This window comes from Lithobates pipiens, unplaced genomic scaffold (genome assembly GCF_037356315.1).
Source record: "Lithobates pipiens isolate NorthernLeopardFrog02 unplaced genomic scaffold, aLitPip1_a1.2 Scaffold_37, whole genome shotgun sequence".
NCBI lineage: Eukaryota > Metazoa > Chordata > Amphibia > Anura > Ranidae > Lithobates > Lithobates pipiens.
In genome coordinates this window covers 3,867,768-3,894,585 of record NW_027507825.1, presented here as the reverse complement: position 1 = coordinate 3,894,585, position 26,818 = coordinate 3,867,768, and the positions used below count along the sequence as shown (strand labels likewise).

Below are 26,818 nucleotides of genomic sequence, written 5' to 3'. Positions count from 1 at the left end.
TAGAATCTAAAACATTTCCACACCTACTGTACGTACCAAAGTGCACCCCACAAATATCATCTGTGACATCCCAACATCTACAGAACGAGGTGACCCCACAAATAGCATCTGTGACATCCCTACACCTCCAGAACGGGGTCACCCCACAAATAGCATCTATGACATCCCTACACCTCCAGAACGGGGTCACCCCACAAATAGCATCTATGACATCCCTACACCTACAGAACGGGGTCACCCCACAAATAGCATCTATGACATCCCTACACCTCCAGAACGGGGTGACCCCACAAATAGCATCTATGACATCCCTACACCTACAGAACGGGGTGACCCCACAAATAGCATCTATGATGTCCCTACACCTCCAGAACGGGGTGACCCCACAAATAGCATCTGTGATATCCCTACATCTACAGAACGAGGTGACCCCACAAATAGCATCTGTGACATCCCTACACCTCCAGAACGGGGTCACCCCACAAATAGCATCTATGACGTCCCTACACCTCCAGAACGGGGTCACCCCACAAATAGCATCTATGACATCCCTACACCTACAGAACGGGGTGACCCCACAAATAGCATCTGTGACATCACTACACCTACAGAACGAGGTGACCCCACAAATAGCATCTGTGACATCCCTACACCTCCAGAACGGGGTCACCCCACAAATATCCTCTGTGACATCCCTACACCTCCAGAACGGGGTGACCCCACAAATAGCATCTATGACATCCCTACACCTCCAGAACGGGGTCACCCCACAAATATCCTCTGTGACATCCCTACACCTCCAGAACGGGGTGACCCCACAAATAGCATCTATGACGTCCCTACACCTCCAGAACGGGGTGACCCCACAAATGGCATCTGTGATATCCCTACATCTACAGAACGAGGTGACCCCACAAATAGCATCTGTGACATCCCTACACCTCCAGAACGGGGTCACCCCACAAATAGCATCTATGACGTCCCTACACCTCCAGAACGGGGTCACCCCACAAATAGCATCTATGACATCCCTACACCTACAGAACGGGGTGACCCCACAAATAGCATCTGTGACATCACTACACCTACAGAACGAGGTGACCCCACAAATAGCATCTGTGACATCCCTACACCTCCAGAACGGGGTCACCCCACAAATATCCTCTGTGACATCCCTACACCTCCAGAACGGGGTGACCCCACAAATAGCATCTATGACGTCCCTACACCTCCAGAACGGGGTCACCCCACAAATAGCATCTGTGATATCCTACACCTCCAGAACGGGGTCACCCCACAAATATCATCTGTGACGTCCCTACACCTCCAGAACGAGGTGACCCCACAAATAGCATCTGTGATATCCCTACACCTCCAGAACGGGGTCACCCCACAATTACCATCCGCCATGTTCCTTCACCTACAGAATACGGTGACCACGCAAATGGCACTTAGGCCATGCTTACACCTCCGGGGTGCAAACCCCTCCCATCACTGGGCCTCTGTGCTTCTCTATGCAATGCCGACACCCACTCCTCCAGACTTGACACCCACCCACCAAGGCCTTTTGATATTTGCATAACTCCTCCCAAGAGCCCCGCCCACTGCTTAGATCAGGACTGAGGACTCCGCATCTACATCCATCATGTGCAAACTAACCAGCTGTTGCGAGAATGGGGCAAAAGCGAATGTCCTCCGAGTATTTTTCTCTTCCAGTCGAATGTTTATCACATACCCTGTTTCCCCTAAAATAAGACCTAGTGTGATTGTCGGTGATGGCTGCAATAAAAGCCCTACCCCCAAATAAGCCCTAGTTAAAGTCCTTGTAGGTCTTCTTTTCAGGGTAGGGCTTATTTTTGAGGAAACAGGGTAGGGCTTATTTGGGTGGTAGGGCTTATATTGCAGCCAACACCGACAATCACGCTAGGTCTTATTTTAGGGGAAACAGGGTATTATGGGCAGCAGTAAAGACCAGTTCATTTATGGTGAATGTAGAGTAAATTGGGGGAGAATTCCACATTATGGCCACTAGATGGAGCTGAGGATCAGAGGACACAAATACAATCTCAGCAGGAAAAGGTAACACTTTTAGAGAACGCTGGAGGGAATTATCAAAATTGATCTAATTATTGCTACTACGGGATCCCCATGAATCTGCTAATTCCCTCCAGCGTTCTCTGGAATTACAAAACAGCAAAGGAGGAAAACGCTGCACAGTGGAGTTAAAGAGAAAAAAAGAGATGTGGCTTCAGCCTGGCTCCTCCCAGACTGACGCATTTTACCCCAATGTAACAATTTTAGAGAACACTGGAGGGAATTATCAAAAGAATGAAATCATTGCTACTATGGGATGCCCATTCATTTCCTAATTCCCTCCAGCGTTCTCTGGAATTACAAAACAGCAAAGGAGGAACGCCGCACACCGGAGTTAGAGAGAAAAGAGATAAGGCTTCAGCATGGCTCCTCCCATACTGACGCATTTGGCCCCAATGTAACAATTTTAGAGAACACTGGAGGGAATTATCAAAAGAATGAAATCATTGCTACTATGGGATGCCCATTCATTTTCTAATTCCCTCCAGCATTCTCTGGAATTACAAAACAGCAAACTCAGCACACCAGAGTTAGAGAGAAAATAGATGCCCCTTGGCTCCTCCCCAGACTGACGCATTTTGCCCCAATGTAACCATTTAAAAGAATAGAAAAATAATCAAATTGCTACTACAGGATCCCCATTAATGTGCCAAGTCCTAGTTCCAGCGTTCTCTAGAATTGTTACATTGTATCTCTTCTTACTAAGATGTATTTATTTCCTATGATCCTCAGCTCCATCGAATGGCTGTAATGCAGCTCTGGAGAGGAGTGCAGAGACTGGGGGATGGGATATTTTCAGGAAGCTATGTACAGCCCCCCCCCCCCCTGCGCTGGCTCCTCCCACCAGCCATGATCTGCCCGCATTGCATAGAGAAGCACAGAGACCCAGTGACGACCTCATTGGTGTGCGCAGCCTATTGCATTAGGTGTACCCCTGAGCGCAATCACACATGCGTGTATATCAGCAGAGCAGTGGGAGGAGTCAGAAGAGCGGAGATTGGCGTCAGTCGTTTTCATTTGTATTATTTGTAATTATTTTTTAGAATATTATTTTATTTTATTATTTTTTTAGGAGCCCCACTGGGGGTTTTGGTGAAATATCAGGGGTCTAAACAGACCTCAGATGTCTCACTTTTGACTCAGAGGAGGGGATTGAGGACAGAGATCCCCCCAGTCTCTCTCTCTGCAGCCTCAGTAAACTAATGGGAACTAGTGCTCTGTGCTGGGCGGCTTCCTGTTCATTCACAAACTGAAGCATAGTAAGCGCAGTTTACTATGCTTCCGTTAAGAACGAACACAGGCGCAACTGGTACAGGTCACTCGCTGTGTTCAGTCATAAAAGGAAGGGGCCGGTAAATTAAATATTAACCGGCCCCTTCCCCCACTCTCCATCCCAAAACAATCTCACCCGCGGCGGGGGGGGGGGGGCGGGGGGGGGTGACGAGGTGCACCAGGGAGCAGGGGAAATGAGCAATGCACAGGACAGAAGACAGAGGATCAAAGAAAGCAGAAACCATAGAAAAGTTTTTGCTTAAACTGGTGGTTCTCCTTTCATTTTGTTTGTGTGAGAAGAACGCTGCCCCCTGTGGCCGTTCATGGAGGTGCAGTATTGGTCAGAGTTCATTTCAGGGTTTGTTTGCACCCCCCCTCCCCTCCCCCCCAAGTGTCTCCCCTCCTGCAGAGTCATGATTGACTGCGCCGTGCCGGCAGACAGATGGTCGCTGTTTACTTGGATGGCTCCACGTGTGGTGACACCGCCGTGTAAAATTATCTTTCCTGTGTCACGTGTCGGCGTATAAACAGATTGGGTGATATATGGGGGGTCCTCTGGCACAATGCTGAGGCGCCGGTTCTGGTTGTATACAGAGTGCAGGGATTGGTTGGTAGACCCTCTCCTCTATGTACACTCCTGTGGGGGCGGAGCCAGCCGATCGGGTGTTCGTTCGATGCACGCCGCGCCGGGTACATCGAACGTCAAAATAATAATAATAATACTTTTCTGCTTTCTGAAAAATGGCAACATTTTATCTTGGAAATAAAGAAGGAAAAGAAATTATAATTTTCAATTTGCCTTTGAAGTGTTTTTTATCTTTTTTTTTCCTATAGTTTTTTAAATGGCGTGCAGAAGGATTAGAACCTCTGTCAGGTTTTTAATTCTATCTGAGGTTCTGGATTTCCATCTCTTCCTCTTCCTGTTCTGTTGGCAAATACTTCATCGGACAGGAAGTGATGGGAACTCTCCAACAGCAGCAAAGACTGCAATAAAAATGTGTTACATTAGCAGAGAAGAGGAAGGCTGGAGCAACTAACCTTCAATCCAGAGATTTCCCCCGCAGTACTTTTTTTTGCCACTAGATGTCATCAGTGCAGAGCAACTAACCTTCAATCCAGAGATTTCCCCCGCAGTACTTTTTTTTGCCACTAGATGTCATCAGTGCAGAGCAACTAACCTTCAATCCAGAGATTTCCCCCGCAGTACTTTTTTTTGCCACTAGATGTCATCAGTGCAGAGCAACTAACCTTCAATCCAGAGATTTCCCCCGCAGTACTTTTGTTTGCCACTAGATGTCCTCAGTCTAGAGCAACTAACCTTCAATCCAGAGATTCCCCCCCTCCCCCGCAGTACTTTTTTTTTTCCCATTAGATGCATACCTCCCAACTTTTGAACTTCAGAATGAGAGACAATTGAGGGAGTAAGAGAGCTGCGACGCGCATATCGGCAAATGTGGGTGTGGCCAAAGTCTTAATGGTGGGAGGGGCCTAAGGGGTGTGGTTAAACCAAACCCAGCTATCTCACCAATGCCCCCAGTTCTCACTAATGCCCCTCAGCTCTCTCACCAATGACCCCCAGCTCTCTTACCATTGCCCCCCAGCTCTCTCACCATTGCCCCCCAGCTCTCTCACCAATTTCCCCCTTTTTATTACTAATGCCCCTCCCAGCTCTCTCACAAATTCCCACCCTCCTCTCTTACTAATGCCCCCCCTCCAGCTCTCTCACCTATTCCACATTCTCTCTTACTAATGCCCCCCCCCAAAATCTCCCACCAATTTCCCCTTCTTTCTTACTAATGCCCCCCCCCAGCTTTCTCACAAATTCCCACCCTCCTCTCTTACTAATGCCCCCCAGCTCTCTCACCAATTCCACATTCTCTCTTACTAATGTTCCCCCCACAGCTCTCTCACCAATTTCCCCCTCCTCTAGTGCCCCCCCCCCCCCAGCTCTCCCACCAATTTCCCCTTCTTTCTTACTAATGCCCCCCCCCCCCAGCTCTCTCCCCATTTCCCCATTCTTTCTTACTAATGCCCCCTCAGCTCTCATACCAACTCATCCTCTTCTAGTACCCCCCCCCCCTCCACAGCTCTCAGAAATGCAGATTGATGTGAATCCCTGTGCTTTTTTAAGCACAGTGCTGCTGACAGCTCCGAGGGGACTGTAGCATGGAGCCCAGGAGGAGTGTCACAGCACCTCACCAGCTCCATGCTACAGTCCCTGACTGGCGGGGAAAGACACCTCCGGCATCCCCAATGTCAGGGCAGCAATGTGGGCAGTTGTGGCGCCGGGACCCAGGGCACCCACCAGCAAATGTAGGCCATGTCCCCCCCCCCCCCCCGGGTGCCTGGCGCTAACACACAGAAGCAGGTGGAGAGCTTGTGTGTGAGAGAGTTCACTTCTTCTTACCTTTCACGAGCCCCGGCAGGCAGAATGGGGCTGCTGAGATGCGGCCGGGATCTGGGCTGATGGCAGATGGGATTGGGGCTCCCGAGAGATGTGATGGGAGCCGAGAAGTGGCCTGCAAATGATGTCATCGGTTGCTGGGATGCCGGTGGTCCTAACAACTGGTGACTGCATTGAGGGGGGGGGAGCAGAGATTGCTGGCCAGATATTCTCCCAAAAATCCTCACTTGGTGCTGTGTGTGAAAACACATATGGCACCCATTGAGGATACCAGTATGGAGTGGAGTCCCAGCCCTGGGTGGGTTCCGGGACTCCAGCACTGATCCTGGGACACCGGGACTTACTTCAAATCACCGGAAGGTCCCGCGGAATCTGGGATGGTTGGGAGGTATGCTAGATATCCTCAGTTTAGAGCAGGGATCTCCAAACTACGGCCCTCCAGCTGTTGGGGGAACTACACGTCCCATGAGGCATTGTAAACCTCTGACATTCACAGACATGACTAGGCACGATGGGAATTGTAGTTCCTGAACAACTGGAGAGCCAAAGTTTGGAGACCCCTGGTCTAGAGCAACTAACCTTCCTGAGATTTCCCCCTGCAGTACTTTTTTTTCCGACTAGATGTCCTCAGTCTAGAGCAACTAACCTTCAATCCAGAGATTTCCCCCCACAGTACTTTTTGTTGCCACTAGATGTCCTCAGTCTAGAGTAACTAGCCTTCCAGAGATTTCCCCCCAAAGTACTTTTTTTGGCACTAGATGTCCTCAGTCTAGAGCAAATTACCTTCAATCCAGAGATTTACCCCCCCCGCAGTACTATTTTTTGACTAGATGTCCTCAGTCTAGAGCAACTAACCTTCAATCCAGCCTTCAATCCAGAGATTTCCCCCTGCAGAAACTTTTTTTACCACTAGATGGCCTCAGTCTAGAGCAACTAGACTTCAATCCAGAGATTTCCCCCCGCAGTACTTTTTTTGCCACTAGATGTCCTCAGTCTAGAGCACCTAACCTTCAATCCAGAGATTTCCCCCCGCAGTACTTTTTTTTTGCCACTAGATGTCCTCAGTCTAGAGCACCTAACCTTCAATCCAGGTATTTCCCCCCCCCCCCCCCCCCCCCCCGCAGTACTTTTTTTGCCACTAGATGTCCTCAGTCTAGAGGATGTCCTCAGTCTAGAGAACCTAACCTTCAATCCAGAGATTTCCCCGCAGTACTATTTTTTGCCACTAGATGTCCTCAGTCTAGAGAACCTAACCTTCAATCCAGAGATTTCCCCCCGCAGTACTATTTTTTGCCACTAGATGTCCTCAGTCTAGAGAACCTAACCTTCAATCCAGAGATTTCCCCCCGCAGTACTATTTTTTTGCCACTAGATGTCCTCAGTCTAGAGTAACTAACTGTCCAGAGAATTCCCCCGCAGTACTTTTTATTTGCCACTAGATGTCCTCAGCTGTCTTCATTCACCTTCTGAGCTCAGGTTGTCCTGGATCCGCCCCCCCAGGATGTGATTGAACAGTGAAAGGAGAAGCAGCACAGCCCATGAGCTCATTCTTTTTGCCACTCTGCTCTCTCCTCCTATCAGAATGCTTCTTGTCAGTACATGAGCTGATTGGCTTCTTGTGTTGCTCCTCCCTCCCACACTCCAGCCCTGCTGTACCAAGACTAATACCAGATCACGTTCGGGGACACGGAGCGATTTTCAAGCGACCTTCCAGCAGTATTAACCCCAAAAGCAAACCAATTTTTAGAAGGGCCTACTGATTCTTAGATGTGACGGCTGCATTAGATTTCTTTCTTTAGAGTCCATTCACATTTGTGTGACTTCAAAATCGTGCAATTTTCATAGAGACTTCACACTGCGACTTGATGTGACTTTGATTCGACTGGCGAGATTTTGATGTGACTTTGGAAGAGTGCGACACAATATGCATGTATATCATGCAGGGGCGACTTTAATGCGACATTCCAGGGTTTACATGGAAGTCTACGGCCCTCAAGTCGCATGAAAGTCGGACTAAACTAGTGCAGGAAATACTTTACAGTCGCTTGCGATTCTAAGTCGCACAAATATGAACAGTACTCATTGCATCACAATTATTTCGGATGAATTTGTATTCATTACGTTCCCTAACAGCCAAATTTGAAAGGAAATTCCAATACCTATCATTTAAAGTGGTTGTAAACCCTTACAACACACTTTGACCTACAGGTAAGTCTAGATTAAGGCTTACCTGTAGGTCCAAGAAATATCTCCTAAACCTATATGGTTTAGGAGATATTTGCCCGAAGACAGGCACCGCTGTCTACGGCACATGCACCGTAGACAGCGGCGCGCAGGCGCACTGAACGCGGCATTTTCAACGACGGAGCTGCTGCGCATGTCGGCTCCCGTGCGCATGCGCGGGAGTGACGTCATCGCGGCTTCGCCGAATGACAGCGGCGGAGCTGCGAGACCCACCGAGAAGATGGACGCGGCGGACTACAGGGGACAGCGGTGACTTCGCTGGCTCCTGTGTCAGGTAAGTGACACATAATGGGCTACTATGCGATGCGATGCGATGCGATGCGATGCATAGTAGTCCATTATGCTTTGCCTTTGCTGGGAATGAAAGAGGAAGTAACACCCATCAGGGTTTACTTCCTCTTTAATAGTTATTATTAGTTAGTTAATATTTAGAATTTTCGAATTTATGAATTATTTCGTTATTTTTTTCAGGTTTTCTCATTTTCATTCTTATTTGGATTTTCGAATTTACTAATTATTTAGTTATTATTTCGTATTTTCGATTTTTTGGGGTTTTCACGTTTTCATTCTTATGTTTGGATTTTCCAATTTCCGAATTTTAGAAATTATTTAGTTATTATTTAGTATTTTCGATTTTTTGGGGGTTTTCATATTTTCATTCTTATGTTTGGATTTTCGAATCTTTTTCCAATTTACGAATCTAGGAATTTTCAGAAAAATTAATTAAGCGGGATTTCGTTATAATATATCCGAATGAACAAATTTGTTGATTTTCGCGCGGGGACTGCTTTGACGTCGCTGCAACTTGAAGTCGCACATTTATGAACGGTACTCATAGGAAATCATAGGGAGGGGTGCGGCTTGCCATGCGACTTCTGCAGTCCAGAGTCGCAGGACAAGTCGCACAAGTGGAAAACGGAGCCCGGATCTTCCGGAGGTCAGGCGCTAAGGCTGGGTTCGCACTGCCGCGGCTACGAGAACCGGATGTGATTCGCACCGCACTGCAGTGCAAATCACATGCGATCTCTGTGCGATGCGAGTTCAGCCATACAGATAGTATACAGATAGTATCGGCTGAATTCGCATCGCACCCGCCGCAAACTCGCACAGGACCCTTTTTTTGGTCCGCAGCAGAATCGGATCGCATGGGGGTTCACACCATGCAATCCGATTCCTGTCCGAGTTTGCAGATCGCAGTGCGATATGCAAACTGATCTGGGGGTGTCATTAACATTTCACTGACACTCCCAGCCGTCCGCATAGGGCAGTGTGAACTGCCGCCAGGAGGCATGCGATGCGGGAACCCGCAGCGGATTCGCGGCGTTCCCGCATCGCTCCAGTGTGAACCCAGCCTTATTCTGTGTATTTTAGATTTGCTCAGAGTTCAACTTTACACAACAAGATGAAAGTTGGATGAAAAATCCGACAAACTGCGAGACTGTAAATCGCAGAACTTCGCAGTGTCGCCGGCTGGAAATATCGGACTGGCTTGTAGCGCCCTCTGGTGACACGCTCATCAAATGTCACCTCGGGTCTGGAAATGTTATATATATTATTGGATGATTTGTGGGCTTTGGTGGTGACAACGTTCACCTCGATCCGAGGATTTGTATTTCAATCAAAATGTGGTTGAAAACAATTGAAACTGAAAAATCTCCCGTGTATGGCTGACAACCAATCATATTACTAGGTGTGGGGGGAGGGTCCGTTTTCCTTATACTCTTGGGATTGCATTGAAATGTCAGGGGCCCCTTGCAACCGGTGCCGTCCAGCTGCTGTATTACCCCCCCCCCCAGATTTTTAGTGCACCCAGAAGGGACAGGTGCAGCATCCATCCCCCACCGCCTGCAACATGTCAAAGTCTATGGCTGGGCTGAACGCTGTTTAGGACCCCCTAGGCTTTCAGGGATGAACACCAGTCTTCGGTCAATTCGGGACTCAGGGGCCCCTCCATGTGATCACCACGGGGTACAACATTGGGAGCCACAGCCTGCCATAGACTTTGCCGGGCTGCAGGAAGTGGGAAGGACACGGCATCTGCCCCTAGAGGGCGCTGGGAGGAACGCACAGCAGATAGACCTCCCCTAGGGGGGCCGTTCACACCTCAAGTGGTTGTACAGTAAACCCCCCATATACCCAGCAGACCACGCGCACTGCCGAAAAATGTGTTCGTTTTCGTATCATTCTTTCATTTTTGTTTGTTTTTTCGGGTCATTCCAATCGAAATTCATTATTTTAAATAATTTCTTAACTTCAGAATTTTAATTTTTTATGTTCCATTCATTTTGATGCCGTATTCCTGAATTAAAAAATTAGAAAATTCTAAAACTCGTAAATCCGAAAATGTTTTTTTTTTTTAAATTCATAATTTTGAAAACTCGTAAATTCATTAATTTGAAAATCTGAAAATTTGAAAAAATTATTTTTTTTGAAAATTCATCATTTTGAAAATTTGTAAATTCATAAATCCGAAAATTCGAAAATCTGAAATAATAACTAACTATTAAATGATAGGAATTGGCATTTCCTTTCAAATTTAGCTGTTAGTGAACCTAAAGAATAATTTTTTTTCCGAAATAACGAATGCCACATCTAATCAAATTGAAAGTATAAACCAATTAATAATAATAAATAATAATAATAATAATAATAATAATAAAGTTATTATTATTTATTATTATTAATTCATTACCTTCCATTCATTTAGAAGCGGCATTCGTTATTTCGGATATTTTGTAACTTCGGATATATTCATATTCGTTACATTCACTAACAGTCAACTTTGAAAGGAAATTCCAAATCCTATAATTTAAGAGTTAGTTATTATTAGTTAGTTATTATTTTGGGTTTTTTCGAATTTTCATTCTTATCCAAAAATTTGAAAATCCAAACATAAGAATGAAAATCGAAAAATTCAAAAATGCGAAATTTTGAAAATCCAAAACATAAACATAAGAATGAAAATCGAAAAAATTCAAAAATTTGAAAATTTGAAAAACCAAACATAAGAATGAAAATCGAAAAATTAAAAAATAAAAAATTTTGAAAATCCAAACATAAACATAAGAATGAAAATCGAAAAAATTAAAAAATGCGGAAATTTGAAATTCCAAACATAAGAATGAAAATCTGAAAATTCAAAAATGCGAAAATCCAAACATTTTCGAATTTTAGAATTATCAGATTTTCCAATCTACGAATTTTCGGAAAAAATTCTTTAAGTGGGCTTTCGTTATTTCGAATATTTCAGAATTAACAAATTTGTCGAATTTCATTGAAGAAAAACGAATTGCACATTTCCAGTAGACATGTGCACTGTCGAAAAATTTGTTTGTCTTCGTTTCATTTTTTTTTCTTTTTCCGGGTCATTCGTTATGATCAAAATTCGTTATTTCGAATAAATTCTTAACTTCGGAATTTAAAATCGTTATGTTCCATTCGTTTAGATGTGGTATTCGTAAATTCGAAAAATCTAAATTCGTAAATTCGAAAATCCGAAAATCCAAAAATTTCAAAATCCAAAAGTTCAAAAATCCAAAAATCCGAAATAATAACCAACTAATACTAAATATTAAATTATAGGAATTGGAATTTCCTTTCAAATTTGACTGTTAGTGAATGTAACGAATATGAATCCAAATGAATGGAAAGTATAAACGAATTATTAATAATAAATAGTAATGATAAAAAGGTTTTATTATTATTATTATTATTATTATTAATAATAATAATTATTAATTTGTTACGTTCCATTTATTTAGATGCGGCATTTGTTATTTCGGATAATTCGTACCTTCGGATAAATTCATATTCGTTACGTTCACTAACAGCCAAATTTGAAAGGAAATTCCAATACCTAAAATTTAATAGTTATTATTTCGGGTTTTCGAATTTTTAGGATTTTTGTTCTTATGCTCGGATTTAAAAATTTTCTGATTTTTGAATTTTCATATTTTTGGAATTTCAAATTTTCATATTTTAGAATTTTTCGGATTTTCATTGTTATGTTTGGATTTTAAAATTTTCGGATTTTTGAAATTTCAGATTTTTGGATTTTCAAATTTTTCGGATCTACGAATTTTCGGAAAGATTAATTACGCAGGTTTTCGTTATTTCGAATATTTCCGAATTAACGAATTTCATTGAAAAAAACAAATTCGGAAAGAAAAGAATTGCACATGTCTAATAGCCAGAGGGGTGACTGGTCACAGAGATTAAACAAATTCACCTACATAAGTTGTACCTGATTATCTGCAGCCATTCAAAATGCAAAATGAATACAGATTTTCTAAACTTTCAGAAAGCGGGGGGGGGGGGGCGGGTAGATGATGGTATGCTCTGCAGTGAGAGCTGATTGGAGAGAAGGGACACCCCCCCTTCACAAAGCATACAGGGACAGAGCTGAGGCTGTCAATCACAGGCTGTGTGCTGTGTGGGTCTCCCTCCCCTGTCACCTTTTCTCACTTGGTGTCAGGAAAACTTGTCAGAAGTGACTCATGCAGATAGCAGAGGAACGAAGCAGCAGGCAGAAATGGCACTTAGTGCTCTGGACAGAGATAAGTACACGCTGAAGGGGGGATGTATTTTGTTCATGTTTCATGTCACCTTAAGCATTCTGCTGCGTGTTGGCGTGTTCTCTTTCTGATTGGTTGTTCCTCCATCTCTCGCTCTGCAGCTCCTGGAGCGGACATGGCGACACAGATTTCGGCGTCGGGGCCGGCGCAGCGCACTCTGGGCTCGGAGGAGTACAGTCTGTACAGCAGTCTGAGTGAAGAGGAGCTCATACAGATGGCCATCGAGCAGAGCCTGTCTGAAGGGGGCTCCAGCCAACCAGCCGCCCACGGCCAGCAGAAGAGGTCCAACGCAGAGCCGGCCCCCGGCAGCTGGAACCAGAGACCCACCCACCGACCAACTCCGCCCACTAACAGGTGACTTTACAGGGGGGCGTGCGTTCCCGAAGTGTGAGAATCCCTCCCCTCCCCCATCAACATTTTCATTACATTCCTTATTTTAGCCCCATTGATGTCATCACCGGGTCTCTGTACTTCTCTATGTAATGCGGGCAGATAATGGCTGGTGGGAGGGGCCAAGAGGGGGCGGTACAACTTCCTAAAAACATCACAGCCCCCCCCAGCATACAAGATACATTGTAACAATTCTAGAGAACATTCCCTTAGGGATCCCGTAGTAGCAATGTTTATATTTATTTACTAATTCCCTCCAGCGTTCTCTAGAATTATTACATTGTATCTCTTCTACCTAAGATGAATTTATTTCCTATGATCCTCAGCCCCATCTAGTGGCCATGAGGTGGTATTTTCCCGATTTACTCAGCTTCATTCATAATGAACATAAAGTGAATCAGGAAAAAAAAAACGAAAACACAATGTAACAATTCTAGAGAACTCTGGAGGGAATTAGCAAAAAAATGTAACCACTGCTACTACGGGATCCCCATTACTTTGATAATTCCCTCCAGCGTTCTCTAGAAAACTAACGGGGATCCCGTAGTAGCAGTGTGTACATTTATTTGCTAATTCCCTCCAGCGTTCTCTCGAATTGTTACATTGTATGTCTTCTACTTAAGATGTATTTATTTCCTATGATCCTCAGCTCCATCTAGTGGCCATGAGATGGTATTTTCCCAATTCATTCACCTTCGTTCATGATGAACATAAAGTGAATCAGAATAACAAAAAAAAGAAAAAATGATGGCCAGTAGATGGCGCTCAGGGCCATGGGAAGTAAATACATCTTAGGTAGAAGACATACAATGTAACAATTCTAGAGAATGCTGGAGGGAATTAGCAAACAAATCTAACCATTGCTGCTACGGGATCCCCATTACTTTGATAATTCCCTCCAGCGTTCTCTAGAAAACTAACGGGGATCCTGTAGTAGCAGTGGTTATATTTATTTGTTAATTCCCTTCAACATTCTCTAGAATTGTTACATTGTATGTCTTCTACTGAAGATGAATTTATTTCCTATGACCCTCAGCTCCATCTAGTGGCCATGAAGTGGTATTTTCCCGATTAACTCAGCCTCGTTCATAATGAACATAAATTGAATCAGAAAAAAAATTGCCACTAGATGGTGCTCAGGGCCATGGAAAGTAAATACATCTTAGGTAGAAGACATACAATGTAACAATTCTGGAGAACACTGGAGGGAATTAGCAAATAAATGTAACCACTGCTACTATGGGATCCCCATTACTTTGATAATTCCCTCCAGCGTTCTCTAGACATTCCCTCCACCGTTCTCTAGAAAACTAACGGGGATCCCTTAGTAGCAATGCTTACATTTATTTGCTAATTCCCTCCAGCATTCTCTAGAATTGTTACATTGTATGTCTTCTACTTAAGATGTATATATTTCCTATGATCCTCAGCCCCATCTAGTGGAAATAAAGTGGTATTTTCCAGATGCACTCAGGTTCATTCATAACAAACATAAAATGAACATAGAGGGAATCAGGAAAAAAAATTAACTAATTGTGGCCACTAGATGGAGCTGATGGGCACAGGAAATAAATACATCTAAGTAAGAAGAGACACAATGTAACAATTCTAGAGAACGCTGGAGGGAATGAACAAATTAATGGGTACCCTGTAGTAGCAATGATTACATTTATTTTCTAATTTCCTCTATCATTCTCTGGAATTGTTACATTGTATCTCTTCTAGCTAGGATGTATATATTTCCTATGATCCTCAGCGCCATCTAGTGGCCATGAGGTGGTATTTTCACTGATTCACTCAGCTTCGTTCATAATGAACATTAATTAAATCAGAAAAAAAAAGAATTATGGCCAGTAGATGGAGCTGGGGGGCCATGGGAAGTAAATACATCTTAGGTAGAAGAGATATAATGTAACAATTCTAGAGAACGCTGGAGGGAATTAGCAAATAAATGTAACCCTTGCTACTACAGGATCCCCATTACTGTGATAATTCCCTCCAGCGTTCTCTAGAAAACTAACGGGGATCCCGTAGTAGCAATGGTTATATTTATTTGCCAATTCCCTCCAGGGTTCTCTAGAATTGTTACATTGTATCTCTTCTACCTAAGATGTATTTATTTCCTATGATCCTCAGCTCCATCTAGTGGAAATAAAGCGGTATTTTCCCCGATTCACTCAGGTTCATTCATTAAAAAAAAACATATAATGAACATAAAGCGAATCAGAAAAAACAAATTCCAGCCAGTAGATGGCGCTCGGGGCCATGGGAAGTAAATACATCTTAGGTAAAAGAGATACAATGTAACAATTCTAGAGAACGCTGGAGGGAATTAGCAAATACATGTGACCATTGCTACTACGGGATCCCCGTTACTTTGATAAGTCCCTCCAGCGTTCCCCAGAATTGTTACTTTGGAGGGGATTTACTAAAAACTGGAGGGTTCCAAAATCTGGAGCACCTCTGCAGGAAAACCAATCAGCTTCCAGGTTTTATTTGAGAAAGTCTAATTGAACAAGATGGAGTTAGAAGCTGATTGGCTACAGTGGCGGCTGGTGCTCAACATTTTTTGGTGGGTCGAAAAACAAACTGAAAAATTCAGAAAAATACTGAAACAAAAACATCGAATTCAGTCTCACTGTGCCCATCATATGCAGCCACTGTGCCCATCATATGCAGCCACTGTGCCCATCATATGCAGCCACTGTGCCCATCATATGCAGCCACTGTGCCCATCATATGCAGCCACTGTGCCCATCATATGCAGCCACTGTGCCCATCATATGCAGCCACTGTGCCCAGCAAATGCATCCCACTGTGCCCATCAAATACAGCCACTGTGCCCATCATATGCAGTCAACTGTGCCCATCATATGCAGCCACTGTGCCCAGCAAATGCAGCCACTGTGCCCATCATATGCAGCCACTGTGCCCATCATATGCAGCCGCTGTGCCCATAAAATGCAGCCCACTGTGCCCATCATATGCAGCCAACTGTGCACATCATATGCAGCCACTGTGCCCATCATATGCAGCCACTGTGCCCATCATATGCAGCCACTGTGCCCATCATATGCAGCTAACTGTGCCCATCAAATACAGCCACTGTGCCCATCATATGCAGCCAACTGTGCCCATCATATGCAGCCACTGTGCCTATCATATGCAGCCACTGTGCCCATCATATGCAGCTAACTGTGCCCATAAAATACAGCCACTGTGCCCATCATATGCAGCCAACTGTGCCCATCATATGCAGCCAATGTGCCCATCATATGCAGCTAACTGTGCCCATCATATGCAGCCACTGTGCCCATCATATGCAGCCATCTGTGCATCATATGCAGCCACTGTGCCCAGCAAATGCAGCCCACTGTGCTCATCATATGCAGCCACTGTGCCCAGCAAATGCAGCCAACTGTGCCCATCATATGCAGCCAACTGTGCATATCATATGCAGCCACTGTGCCCATCATATGCAGCCACTGTGCCCATCATATGCAGCCAACTGTGCCCATCAAATACAGCCACTGTGCCGATCATATGCAGCCAACTGTGCCCATCATATGCAGCCACTGTGCCCATCATATGCAGCCGCTGTGCCCATCATATGCAGCCGCTGTGCCCATCATATGCAGCCGCTGTGCCCATAAAATGCAGCCCACTGTGCCCATCATATGCAGCCACTGTGCCCAGTAAATTCAGTCAACTATGCCCATCATATGCAGCCAACTCTGCCCATCATATGCAGCCAATGTGCCCATCATCTGCAGCTAACTGTGCCCATCATATGCAGCCACTGTGCCCATCATATGCAGCCAACTGTGCCCATCAAATACAGCCACTGTGCCCATCATATGCAGCCAACTGTGCCCATCATATGCAGCCACTGTGCCCAGCAAATGCAGCCACTGTGCCCATCATATGCAGCCACTGTGCCCCCCATGCCTGAATGCCCGCCGTCTGCCTGGCACTTACCCCATCGTGGTGCCGGGTCAGGCAGCAGCTGATGGTGGGTCAGTTGATGGCTCCTGTGTCCTCCCTGCATGTCTTCTTCCTGTTCTGCTAGGTGGCCAATGGGATCGCCTCTGTCTTCAGCCAATCAGGTGACAGGTATTAGACCTGTGCCTCCTGATTGGCAGAGATGTGGTTCAGTGTTAGAAAAGCAAATATTAATTTGTTTTTCAAATACGCCTGGGTGGGCTCTGGGCGCAATGCCCTGCGCTCGCAGTCCACCTTTCTTGAAGCTTATCAGAGCCTCTGGCTCTAATCAGGTGCTTCAAAAAAACACCCCCATTGCTGGAATTCAGGCGCCCGACATCCGAAAAGGGGTAGAGGGGGCGGCGGCCGTGTGCCCTTAATGGAGGGACCGCCACTATAATTCATAACTACACCAGATTTTGCACTCTCCAGTTTTAGTGAATCGACCCCCCAATGTATCTCCTCTTACTCAGATGTATTTATTTCCTTTGAGCCTCAGCTCCATCTAGTGGCCACAATGTAGTATTTTTCTGATTCTCTCTTCACTATGAACCATCCAATCTCTACTGCAGATATAAAAGGACAGTTAAAGTGACAGTTGGAGGGAGATTGTAGTGATGAGGACTATCACTGAATATCTCCATCGGACTCGGATGAGAATGAGCAAATAAATGTAACCATCGCTACTACTACTGCGGGATCCCCATCAATTTGATCATTCCCTCCAGGGTTCTCTAGATTTGTTACATTGTATTACTTTTTACAAAGATATATTGATTTCCTATCATACTCAGCTCCATCTAGTGGTCATATCGCAGTATTTTCCTGATTCACTTTATGTTCATCATATGTTTGTTATGAATGAACCTGAGTGATTTAGGAAAATACCACTTGATGGCCAGTAGATGGAGCTGAGGATCACAGGAAACAAATAAATCTTAGTAGGAGATACAATGTAACAATTCTAGAGAATGTTGGAGGGAATTAGCAAATAAATGTAACCATTGATACTAATACTACGGGATCCCCATTCATTTTATCATTCCCTCCAGCATTCTCTAGAATTGTTAGAATGTATCTCATCTTACTAAGTATGTATTTTTTTTTCCTGTGACCCCCAGCTCCATCTAGTGGCCGTATTACAGTATTTTCCTGATTCAATTGATGTTTATTATATGTTTGTTATGAATGAACCTGAGAGAATCGGGAAAATACCACTTTATGGCCACTAGATGGAGCTGAGGATCACAGGAAACAAATCATAGCAAATAAATGTAAGCACTGCTACTACAGGATCCCTGTTAGTTTTCTAGAGAACGCTGGAGGGAATTATCAAAGCAACAATTCTCAAATTGATGGGTATCCCATTATAGTAGTATTGATTACATGTATTTACTAATTCCCTCCAGCGTTCTCTATAATTGTAACAATGTATCTCTTCTTACAGATATGTATTTTTTCCTATGATCCTCAGTCAGCACCATCTAGTGGTCATACTGCAATATTTTCCTAATTCATTTATAGACACGTGCAAAACGAAAAAATTGGTTTCGTTTCGATTCGTTATTTACATAAATTTGTTTAGTTAAATTTGTTTCATTCGTTTAATTATGTTTTCGGAATTAATTTAGTTTATTCATTTTGGATTCGATTCAAATTTTTCGAATTCAGAAAGATTTGAAAGTTTTCGAATAGTTTTCGGATTCGAATAGTTTTCCAATTACCAAAATAGAAAAAAAAAAATAGATTTTAATTCTTTTATTTTCTAGTCTATTTTATTCTCTTTGGAAATTGAAAAACTATTCGTATTCTAAAACGATTTGAAAACGATTTGAATACGAATTACGTGTGAATTTTTTTCCCCGGATTCGTTTAAATTAGGTTCTGTTCTAATTCGGAAATTTGCATACATCTGAATTCCCCAAAAATTTAAATTCATCAGAATTTACATTTTTTAATTGGTCAGAATTTTAATTTTTGAATTTTCATCAGAATTTTCATTTTGGAATTTTCGTCAGAATTTTCATTTTGGAATTTTCATCAGAATTTGCGTCAGAATATTCATTTTTGAATTTTTGTCAGAATTTTCATTTTTGATTCTTCGTCCTAATTTAAAAATTTTAATTTTCGGCAGAATTGAAATTTTTTATTTTTCGGCAGAATTTTCATTTTTGAATTTTTGACAGAATTTTTATCAGAATTTTCATTTTTGATTCTTCGTCCTAATTTAAAAATTTTAATTTTCGGCAGAATTGAAATTTTTTATTTTTCGGCAGAATTTTCATTTTTGAATTTTTGACAGAATTTTTATCAGAATTTTCATTTTTGAATTTTTGGTAGAATTTTCATTTTTGAATTCTCGGCAGAATTTTCATTTTTGAATTCTCGGCAGAATTTTCATTTTTGAATTCTCGGCAGAATTTTCATTTTTGAATTCTCGGCAGAATTTTCATTTTTGAATTCTCGGCAGAATTTTCATCAGAATTTTCATTTTAGAATTCTCGGCAGAATTTTCATCAGAATTTTCATTTTTGAATTTTCGTCAGAATTTTCATTTTTGAATTTTCGTCAGAATTTTCATTTTTGAATTTTCGTCAGAATTTTCATTTTTGAATTTTCGTCAGAATTTTCATTTTTCAATTATTGTCAGAATTCTCATTTTTCAATTTTCGTCAGAATTTTCATATTTTCATCAGAATTTTCTTTTTTCAATTTTCATCAGAATTGTCATTTTTGTATTTTTGTCAGAATTTTCATATTTTCTTCAGAATTTTCATTTTTCAATTTTCCTCAGAATTTTCATTTTTGAATTTTCCTCAGAATCTTCATTTTTCAATTTTCGGCAGAATTTTCATTTTTGAATTTTCGGCAGAATTTTCATTTTTGAATTTTCGGCAGAATTTTCATTTTTGAATTTTCGGCAGAATTTCCATTTTTGAATTTTCAGCAGAATTTTCATTCAGAATGAAATGAACCGCACATGTCTAGTTCGTTATAATGTTTGTTATGAATGAAGCTGCGTGAATCATGAAAATACCACTTTATGGCCACCAGATGGGGCTGAGGGATCAGAGGAAATAAATACATATTAGATAGAAGAGATGCGATGTACAATTTTAGAGAACGCTGGAGGGAATTAGTGAATAGATGCAACCATAGCTACTACGGGATCCCCATTAATTTACTAATTACTAAGATGTATTTATTTCCTTTGACCCTCAGCTCCATCTAGCGGCCATAATGCGGCTCTTGGGAGGAGTACTGAGGTGGGGGGCTGGGATGTTTTCAGGAAGCTATGTACAGCCCCCCTGCTGGCCCCTCCCCCCCCTAAAAATATTGAAGAAAATTCGAAAGAATAACTAATAATAACTATTAAATTAAAATTAACTCGTTTATTTCCGAATTCGTTTTTCTTTTCAACGAAATTCGTTAATTCTGAAATATTCGAAATAATGAAAAAAAATAAACGCTTAATGAATTTGTCCGATTTGTAAATTCGGAAAATGTGAAAATCAGAAAATTCAAAAATTCATTAAAAAAAATGTGAAAATCAGAAAATTAAAAAAATATAAAAATCTGAAAATCCAAACATAAGAATGAAAATTCGAAAACCCGAAAATTTGGAAATCTGAAATAATAACTAATAATAATAACTATTAAATTACAGGCATTGGAATTTCCTTTCAAATTTGGCTGTAAGCGAACATAACGATACGAATTTATTCGAAAATCACGAGTTATCCGAAATAACGAATGCCGTGTCTGAACAAAACGGAACAAATTAATAATAAATAATAATAATTATAAAAAATAAAAAAAAATTCTTATTATTATTGTTATTTATTATTAATAATTTGTTACGTTCCATTTGTTCGTTATTTCGGATAATTGGTGATTTTCAGATAAATTCGTATTCGTTACGTTCCCTTACAGCCAAATTTGAAAGGAAATTCCAATGCCTGTAATTTAATTGTTATTATTATTAGTTATTATTTCGGATTTCCAAATTTTCGGGTTTTTCGAATGCTCATTCTTATGTTCTTTGGATTTTCCGATTTTTACATTTTTAAAATTTTCCGATTTTCAAATTTTTTGAATGAATTTTTGAATTTTCTGATTTTCATTTTTTGAATTTACAAATCTACGAATTTTCGGACAAATTCATTAAGCGTTTTTTTTTGCCTGTAATTTAATAATCATTTTATAATTAGTTATCGTTTCGGATTTTAGAATTTTCCGGGTTTTGGAATTTATGAATATTCTGAAAAAATTTGTTAAAACTGGTTTTTCGTTGATTCGGATGTTTCCAAATTAACAAAATCTGTCGAAATTCGTAAAAAAAAATTTTTTCATTTAGAAAAGAAAGAAATGAATTGCGCGTGGCGCAGCTTCGCAGTGTCAGGTGCATTATTGTAACGTGGGGGGGGGGGGGGGGGGTTAAAGGCGTCCAGGTAGACGCAGGCGATTATTTTAACAATCCGAATCCCTGCCATGATTTTGGTCCAAATCCTCCAATAATGGGGCGGGGGGGGGGGCAAAGAGGACGCGGAGCTCATTATGCTGACAGCTGCCCATCCCCCTCCCCCATGAAGTGACAGATTATTATATATGCAATCAGCTGTACGTCTATCCCCACCCCCCCCCAACCAGCTGTGCCCCTCCCCCACCCCCCATAGAGTGACAATGGTGTACAGAGTAGGGGGGGGTCTTCTCCATATGATGAAGTCGCTCTTCTATTTATAAAGCAGAGATAATGATAGAGGTGGGGGGGAGATAGTGATGATGGGGGAGGGGGGGTCGCAGATAATGGACGCAGTGAAGGGTCCCCCCCCCACCGTCCCTCCTAATGGCTCCACTTTAAGACTCTTCTGTCCTCCAAGGCGGCCATTACCCATCATACACCTGTCTCCCTAGACATGCGTCTATATAGAGACTTTCCAATGGGTCCGTCCAGACACCATAGGGAGATCCCAATCCCGGGAAGTCGCCCCTGCCAGAGAGCGCAGCCAACCCCGTGCCCCGCTAATAAGAGGCTGCAGCAGGGGCGTTGCCAGGTCTGTAAAAGATCTGGGACTAGAGCCCAGAGCAGCGGTCACCTACCTTTTTGCAGGCCCGGGGGGGGGGGGGGGGGGCACGCCGGTGGTAAACCTTACTTCGCGGGCAATGGCTGGTGTTGGCACTTCAATGGTCACGGCACCATGATTGATATGGTGTCAGGGTGATCGAAGCGCATTGTTTCCATTGTTACATTGTAATACATAATGAAGAGGTTCAACTCACCGCACTGCAGAATCAGTGGGAGCCCCCCGGGCGTGTCACCTGCCACGTCACCGACCACTGGATGTGGGTTGTCATCTGCCCCGCCAGCCAATGCCACCAAATGTGCATTGACGTTGCATCGGTGGCAGGCTGGCAGCACTGGTCCATTCAGTGAGGGCGGTGATGCGGGGTGGGCAGTGAGAGATGATGTCATGCAGCCAGCCTGCCCCCGCCGCAGAAGCCGTGGCCCGCTGGTTAGGCAGGGACCCTGCGTTCAAGAGACTCGGGGGGGGGGGGTATGGGTCCCAATAGCCACCTCCTAGCGACGCCCCTGGGCTGCAGAAGGAAAAATCTGTTTGAATTGGGAAGCAGTAAAAATGGCGCAGCACACGCGGGAAAAACGCATGCGTGGCAGGACGAGGTGCTGCGGTGCCATTAGCACCCCCCCTCCCCCCATCCACATGAACGCACAACCACCCACTGTGTTGCACCGACTACAATAAGAAAAAAATGTACATGCAAATTTTCTGGTGAATTTTAGTTCTTTAGGTCTCATTCGCACCCCCTCCCCCCGTACCGCGTGCCGCCGTTAATGTGCGTTACGTGCGTTAATGGCGGCACATGGCATGGGGGGTGCAGATGAGACCTAAAGCACTAAAATACATCAGAAAAGGTGAATGTACTTTTTTTAATTTGTCAATGGCGTCCCAGCAGATTAACCCGACACATCTCCGACACGTGTGTCCTTAACGTGTGAATAGGTTCTTGAGGAGCTGCCCCATCACAACGCATGTTAATGTGCACAGAAACACTCATGGTGTGCTTTGTGTTAATGCACCGCAGCGATGCAGACAGATAAACGGTGTTATATCATGTGTTACATCGTGTTACATGCGTTATGTCATGTGTTACATGCGTTATGCGTTACCTTTCGGTATGTCGTGTTACCTTACATTATGTCACGTGTTACATGTGTTATGTCGTGTGTTAACATGTGATATGTCATGTGTTACATGCATTATGTGTTACCTTGTGGTATGTCATGTTACATTCGTTATGTCATGTGTTACCTTGCGGTATGTTGTGTTACATGCATTATATCATGTGTTATATGCATTATGTCATGTGTTAACATGCGTTATGTCATGAGTTACATGCATTATGGCATGTGTTACATGCATTATGTCATGAGTTACATGCATTATGGCATGTGTTACATGCGTTATGTCATGCGTTACATGCATTATGTCATGCATTACATGCGTTACATGCATTATGGCATGTGTTACATGCATTATGTCATGAGTTACATGCATTATGGCATGTGTTACATGCGTTATGTCATGCGTTACATGCATTATGTCATGCATTACATGCGTTACATGCATTATGGCATGTGTTACGTGCATTATGTCATGAGTTACATGCATTATGGCATGTGTTACATGCGTTATGTCATGTGTTACATGCGTTATGTCATGAGTTACATGCATTATGTCATGCGTTACATGCATTATGGCATGTGTTACCTGCGTTATGTCATGCGTTACATGCATTATGTCATGTGTTACATGCATTATATCATGTGTTACATGCGTTATGTCATGTGTTAACATGCGTTATGTCATGAGTTACATCCATTATGGCATGTGTTACATGCGTTATGTCATGCGTTACATGCATTATGGCATGTGTTACATGCATTATGTCATGAGTTACATGCATTATGGCATGTGTTACATGCGTTATGTCATGCGTTACATGCATTATGTCATGCATTACATGCGTTACATGCATTATGGCATGTGTTACATGCATTATGTCATGAGTTACATGCATTATGGCATGTGTTACATGCGTTATGTCATGCGTTACATGCATTATGTCATGCATTACATGCGTTACATGCATTATGGCATGTGTTACGTGCATTATGTCATGAGTTACATGCATTATGGCATGTGTTACATGCGTTATGTCATGCGTTACATGCATTATGTCATGCATTACATGCGTTACATGCATTATGGCATGTGTTACGTGCATTATGTCATGAGTTACATGCATTATGGCATGTGTTACATGCGTTATGTCATGAGTTACATGCATTATGTCATGCGTTACATGCATTATGTCATGTGTTACATGCATTATATCATGTGTTACATGCGTTATGTGTTACATGCATTATGTCATGAGTTACATCCATTATGGCATGTGTTACATGCGTTATGTCATGCGTTACATGCATTATGGCATGCGTTACATGCATTATATCATGTGTTACATGCGTTATGTCATGCGTTACATGCATTATGTCATGTGTTACATGCGTTATGTCATGTGTTACATGCATTATGGCATGTGTTACCTGCATTATGTCATGTGTTACATGCATTATGGCATGCGTTACATGCATTATATCATGTGTTACATGCGTTATGTCATGCGTTACATGCATTATGTCATGTGTTACATGCGTTATGTCATGTGTTACATGCATTATGGCATGTGTTACATGCGTTATGTCATGTGTTACATGCATTATGGCATGTGTTACCTGCGTTATGTCATGTGTTACATGCGTTGAGCAATTTTTTTTTTTAAACGGGTCATTCAATTTGAAAAAAAAAAAAACGCACATCCGCTCGCCGCCCTTAGCAACGAATGGCATTGCGAGCGCGATGCGTTTTTTCGCATGTTCCGTGAATGCGCATGAATGCGAATGGAGCCTGCTGTGCGCGTGTCGCAGTGCGACTCCGTCCAAAAAAATAAATAAATAAGTAAAATAAACGCACTTTTTATGGTGCAGATTAGTGCGTTGGGAGCCCTTAGAAATTAATTGCCCCCTCCCCCCCCCAACCCAACCCAACGCACATTAACAAGCAAAAGTCCGTGCGCCCGTTTTACGCACCGCCTAGGCGTGAACGTCTTCATTGGATCTTCACACACGCCGCTGATTGGAGGAGAAGGTGAGCCCCCTCCGCCCCTCCCCCTCGGGCCAGGGGACAGTCCCAGTGCCACTCCTGGAGGTGACCCCCCCCGGGGCCCCTTGAACCTGTCGGGTGGAGAGGACTCCATTGTTGTCTTATATGGTCATTGAAATATCCGGAGATTTCCTCCCGGGGCCAAAAATAATCGAGCAGCTGATTCCCCACCATCTGCTTCCATTCAGAGCTTCATCACCGCCCGCCGTCCCTGCGTCCTCTCCTCCCGTCCCCCGCCTGTCCCATCACCCGTCCCTCGCCCGTCCCCCCACAAAGCTGCCGCTATGATCTGCTTCTCTTACTCCGAATATTTCTCTCTCTTCCACGCTTGCCGACGCAGTTCCAGGTCACCCCCGGGGAACCCCGCCACCAACCAGGACCTGAACCCGGACCGACGGGTGGCGATCCGCAAGCGATACGATGGGAGCTACTTCCGCACCAACCTGCCCACGTAAGTCACCCGCCTGCCATTGCATGTTGTCTGTTGGGTTTTGTCTTCTTCTCGATCCACGCAACAACAAATAAATAAAAAAAGCCGCGCAGAGACACGAGGCGGCGATCTGTCTGATCGGCCCGGGAAAGAGATCGAACGTCTATGGGGGAACCGGCAGATCGCAACGGCTTGTCCGGGGGGAGGCTGGGGAAACATTGGAATTCCATACGTGATTTGCGATCAATTTGGAACGCAAGCGATCGCTAAGAAGTGGTGCATAGAGGCGAAGCTGCGATCGACGTTCGATCGGCTCGGGAAGAGATCGAACGTCTAAGGGGCACCCACAGATCGCAACAACTGAGGCTTGTCGGGGGGGGGGGGGGGGGGAGGCTGGGAGAACATTGGAATTCCATATGCGATTCGCGGTATATTTGGAACACAAGCGTTCGCCAAGAAGCGATCGTTATTTAAAAAGATCAATTGACGCGGCGCGTGTTGTATCGTTCCGCAACAGAAAATAATGATTCAGAAAAAAAATACGATCGATCGGTTATAAATGTAATGGAAAAAATATTGATTGACGCGGCGCGTGATGTATCGTTCCGCAAGGGAAAATATTGATTGAGAAAAAAAGACGATCGATCTGTTATAAATGTAACGGAAAAAATATATCAACTGACGCGGCGCGTGATGTATCACTCTGCAACTGAAAATATTGATTGAGAAAAAAAGACGATAAATCGGTTATAAATGTAACGGAAAAAATATATCAATTGACGCGGCGCGTGATGTATCGTTCCGCAAGGGAAAATATTGATTCAGAAAAAAAGACGATCGATCGGTTATAAATGTAACGGATCTATCAGGCGCAGTTCACACCTTGTGCGTGTCGGGAATAAGTTCACAAAGAGAAACGTGCGTTTTTTTCCCGACACGCACGCGGAAACACGCCACACTAGAAATGGTTAATGGCGCCTCCTGTGAGTGCATCAAACTTGCGCGGCGCTGCAGTTCGGAGCGACGCGATTTTGAGAAAGAGTCCGTCTCCGTTCGCACCTGAGCGCTTTGTAAAATGCACGCAATTACGAAAAACGCGCAAAAAAATGCTTGTCCGCGTTTGCAGCGTCATTCACTTTTAATGGCACCTCAAATGCGGCGAGCAGGTGCGTTTTTTTTTCTG

General features: G+C 43.4%; 1 protein-coding gene across 3 annotated transcripts in view; it reads left to right on the top strand.

Annotated features, from left to right (window-relative positions):
- Positions 1-26,818, top strand: part of ASB2 (ankyrin repeat and SOCS box containing 2) — a 97,422-nt gene that overhangs the window by 3,053 nt on the left and 67,551 nt on the right. For all 3 annotated transcript variants that reach the window (XR_013269933.1, XR_013269932.1, XM_077466669.1), the window contains exons 2-3: positions 12,690-12,942; positions 25,546-25,656. Coding sequence is in view for 1 of the 3 variants with exons in the window: in XM_077466669.1 (XP_077322795.1) it covers positions 12,690-12,942; positions 25,546-25,656 (364 nt within the window). In the remaining 2 variants the exon portion in view is untranslated. The remainder of the gene's footprint in view (positions 1-12,689; positions 12,943-25,545; positions 25,657-26,818) is intronic.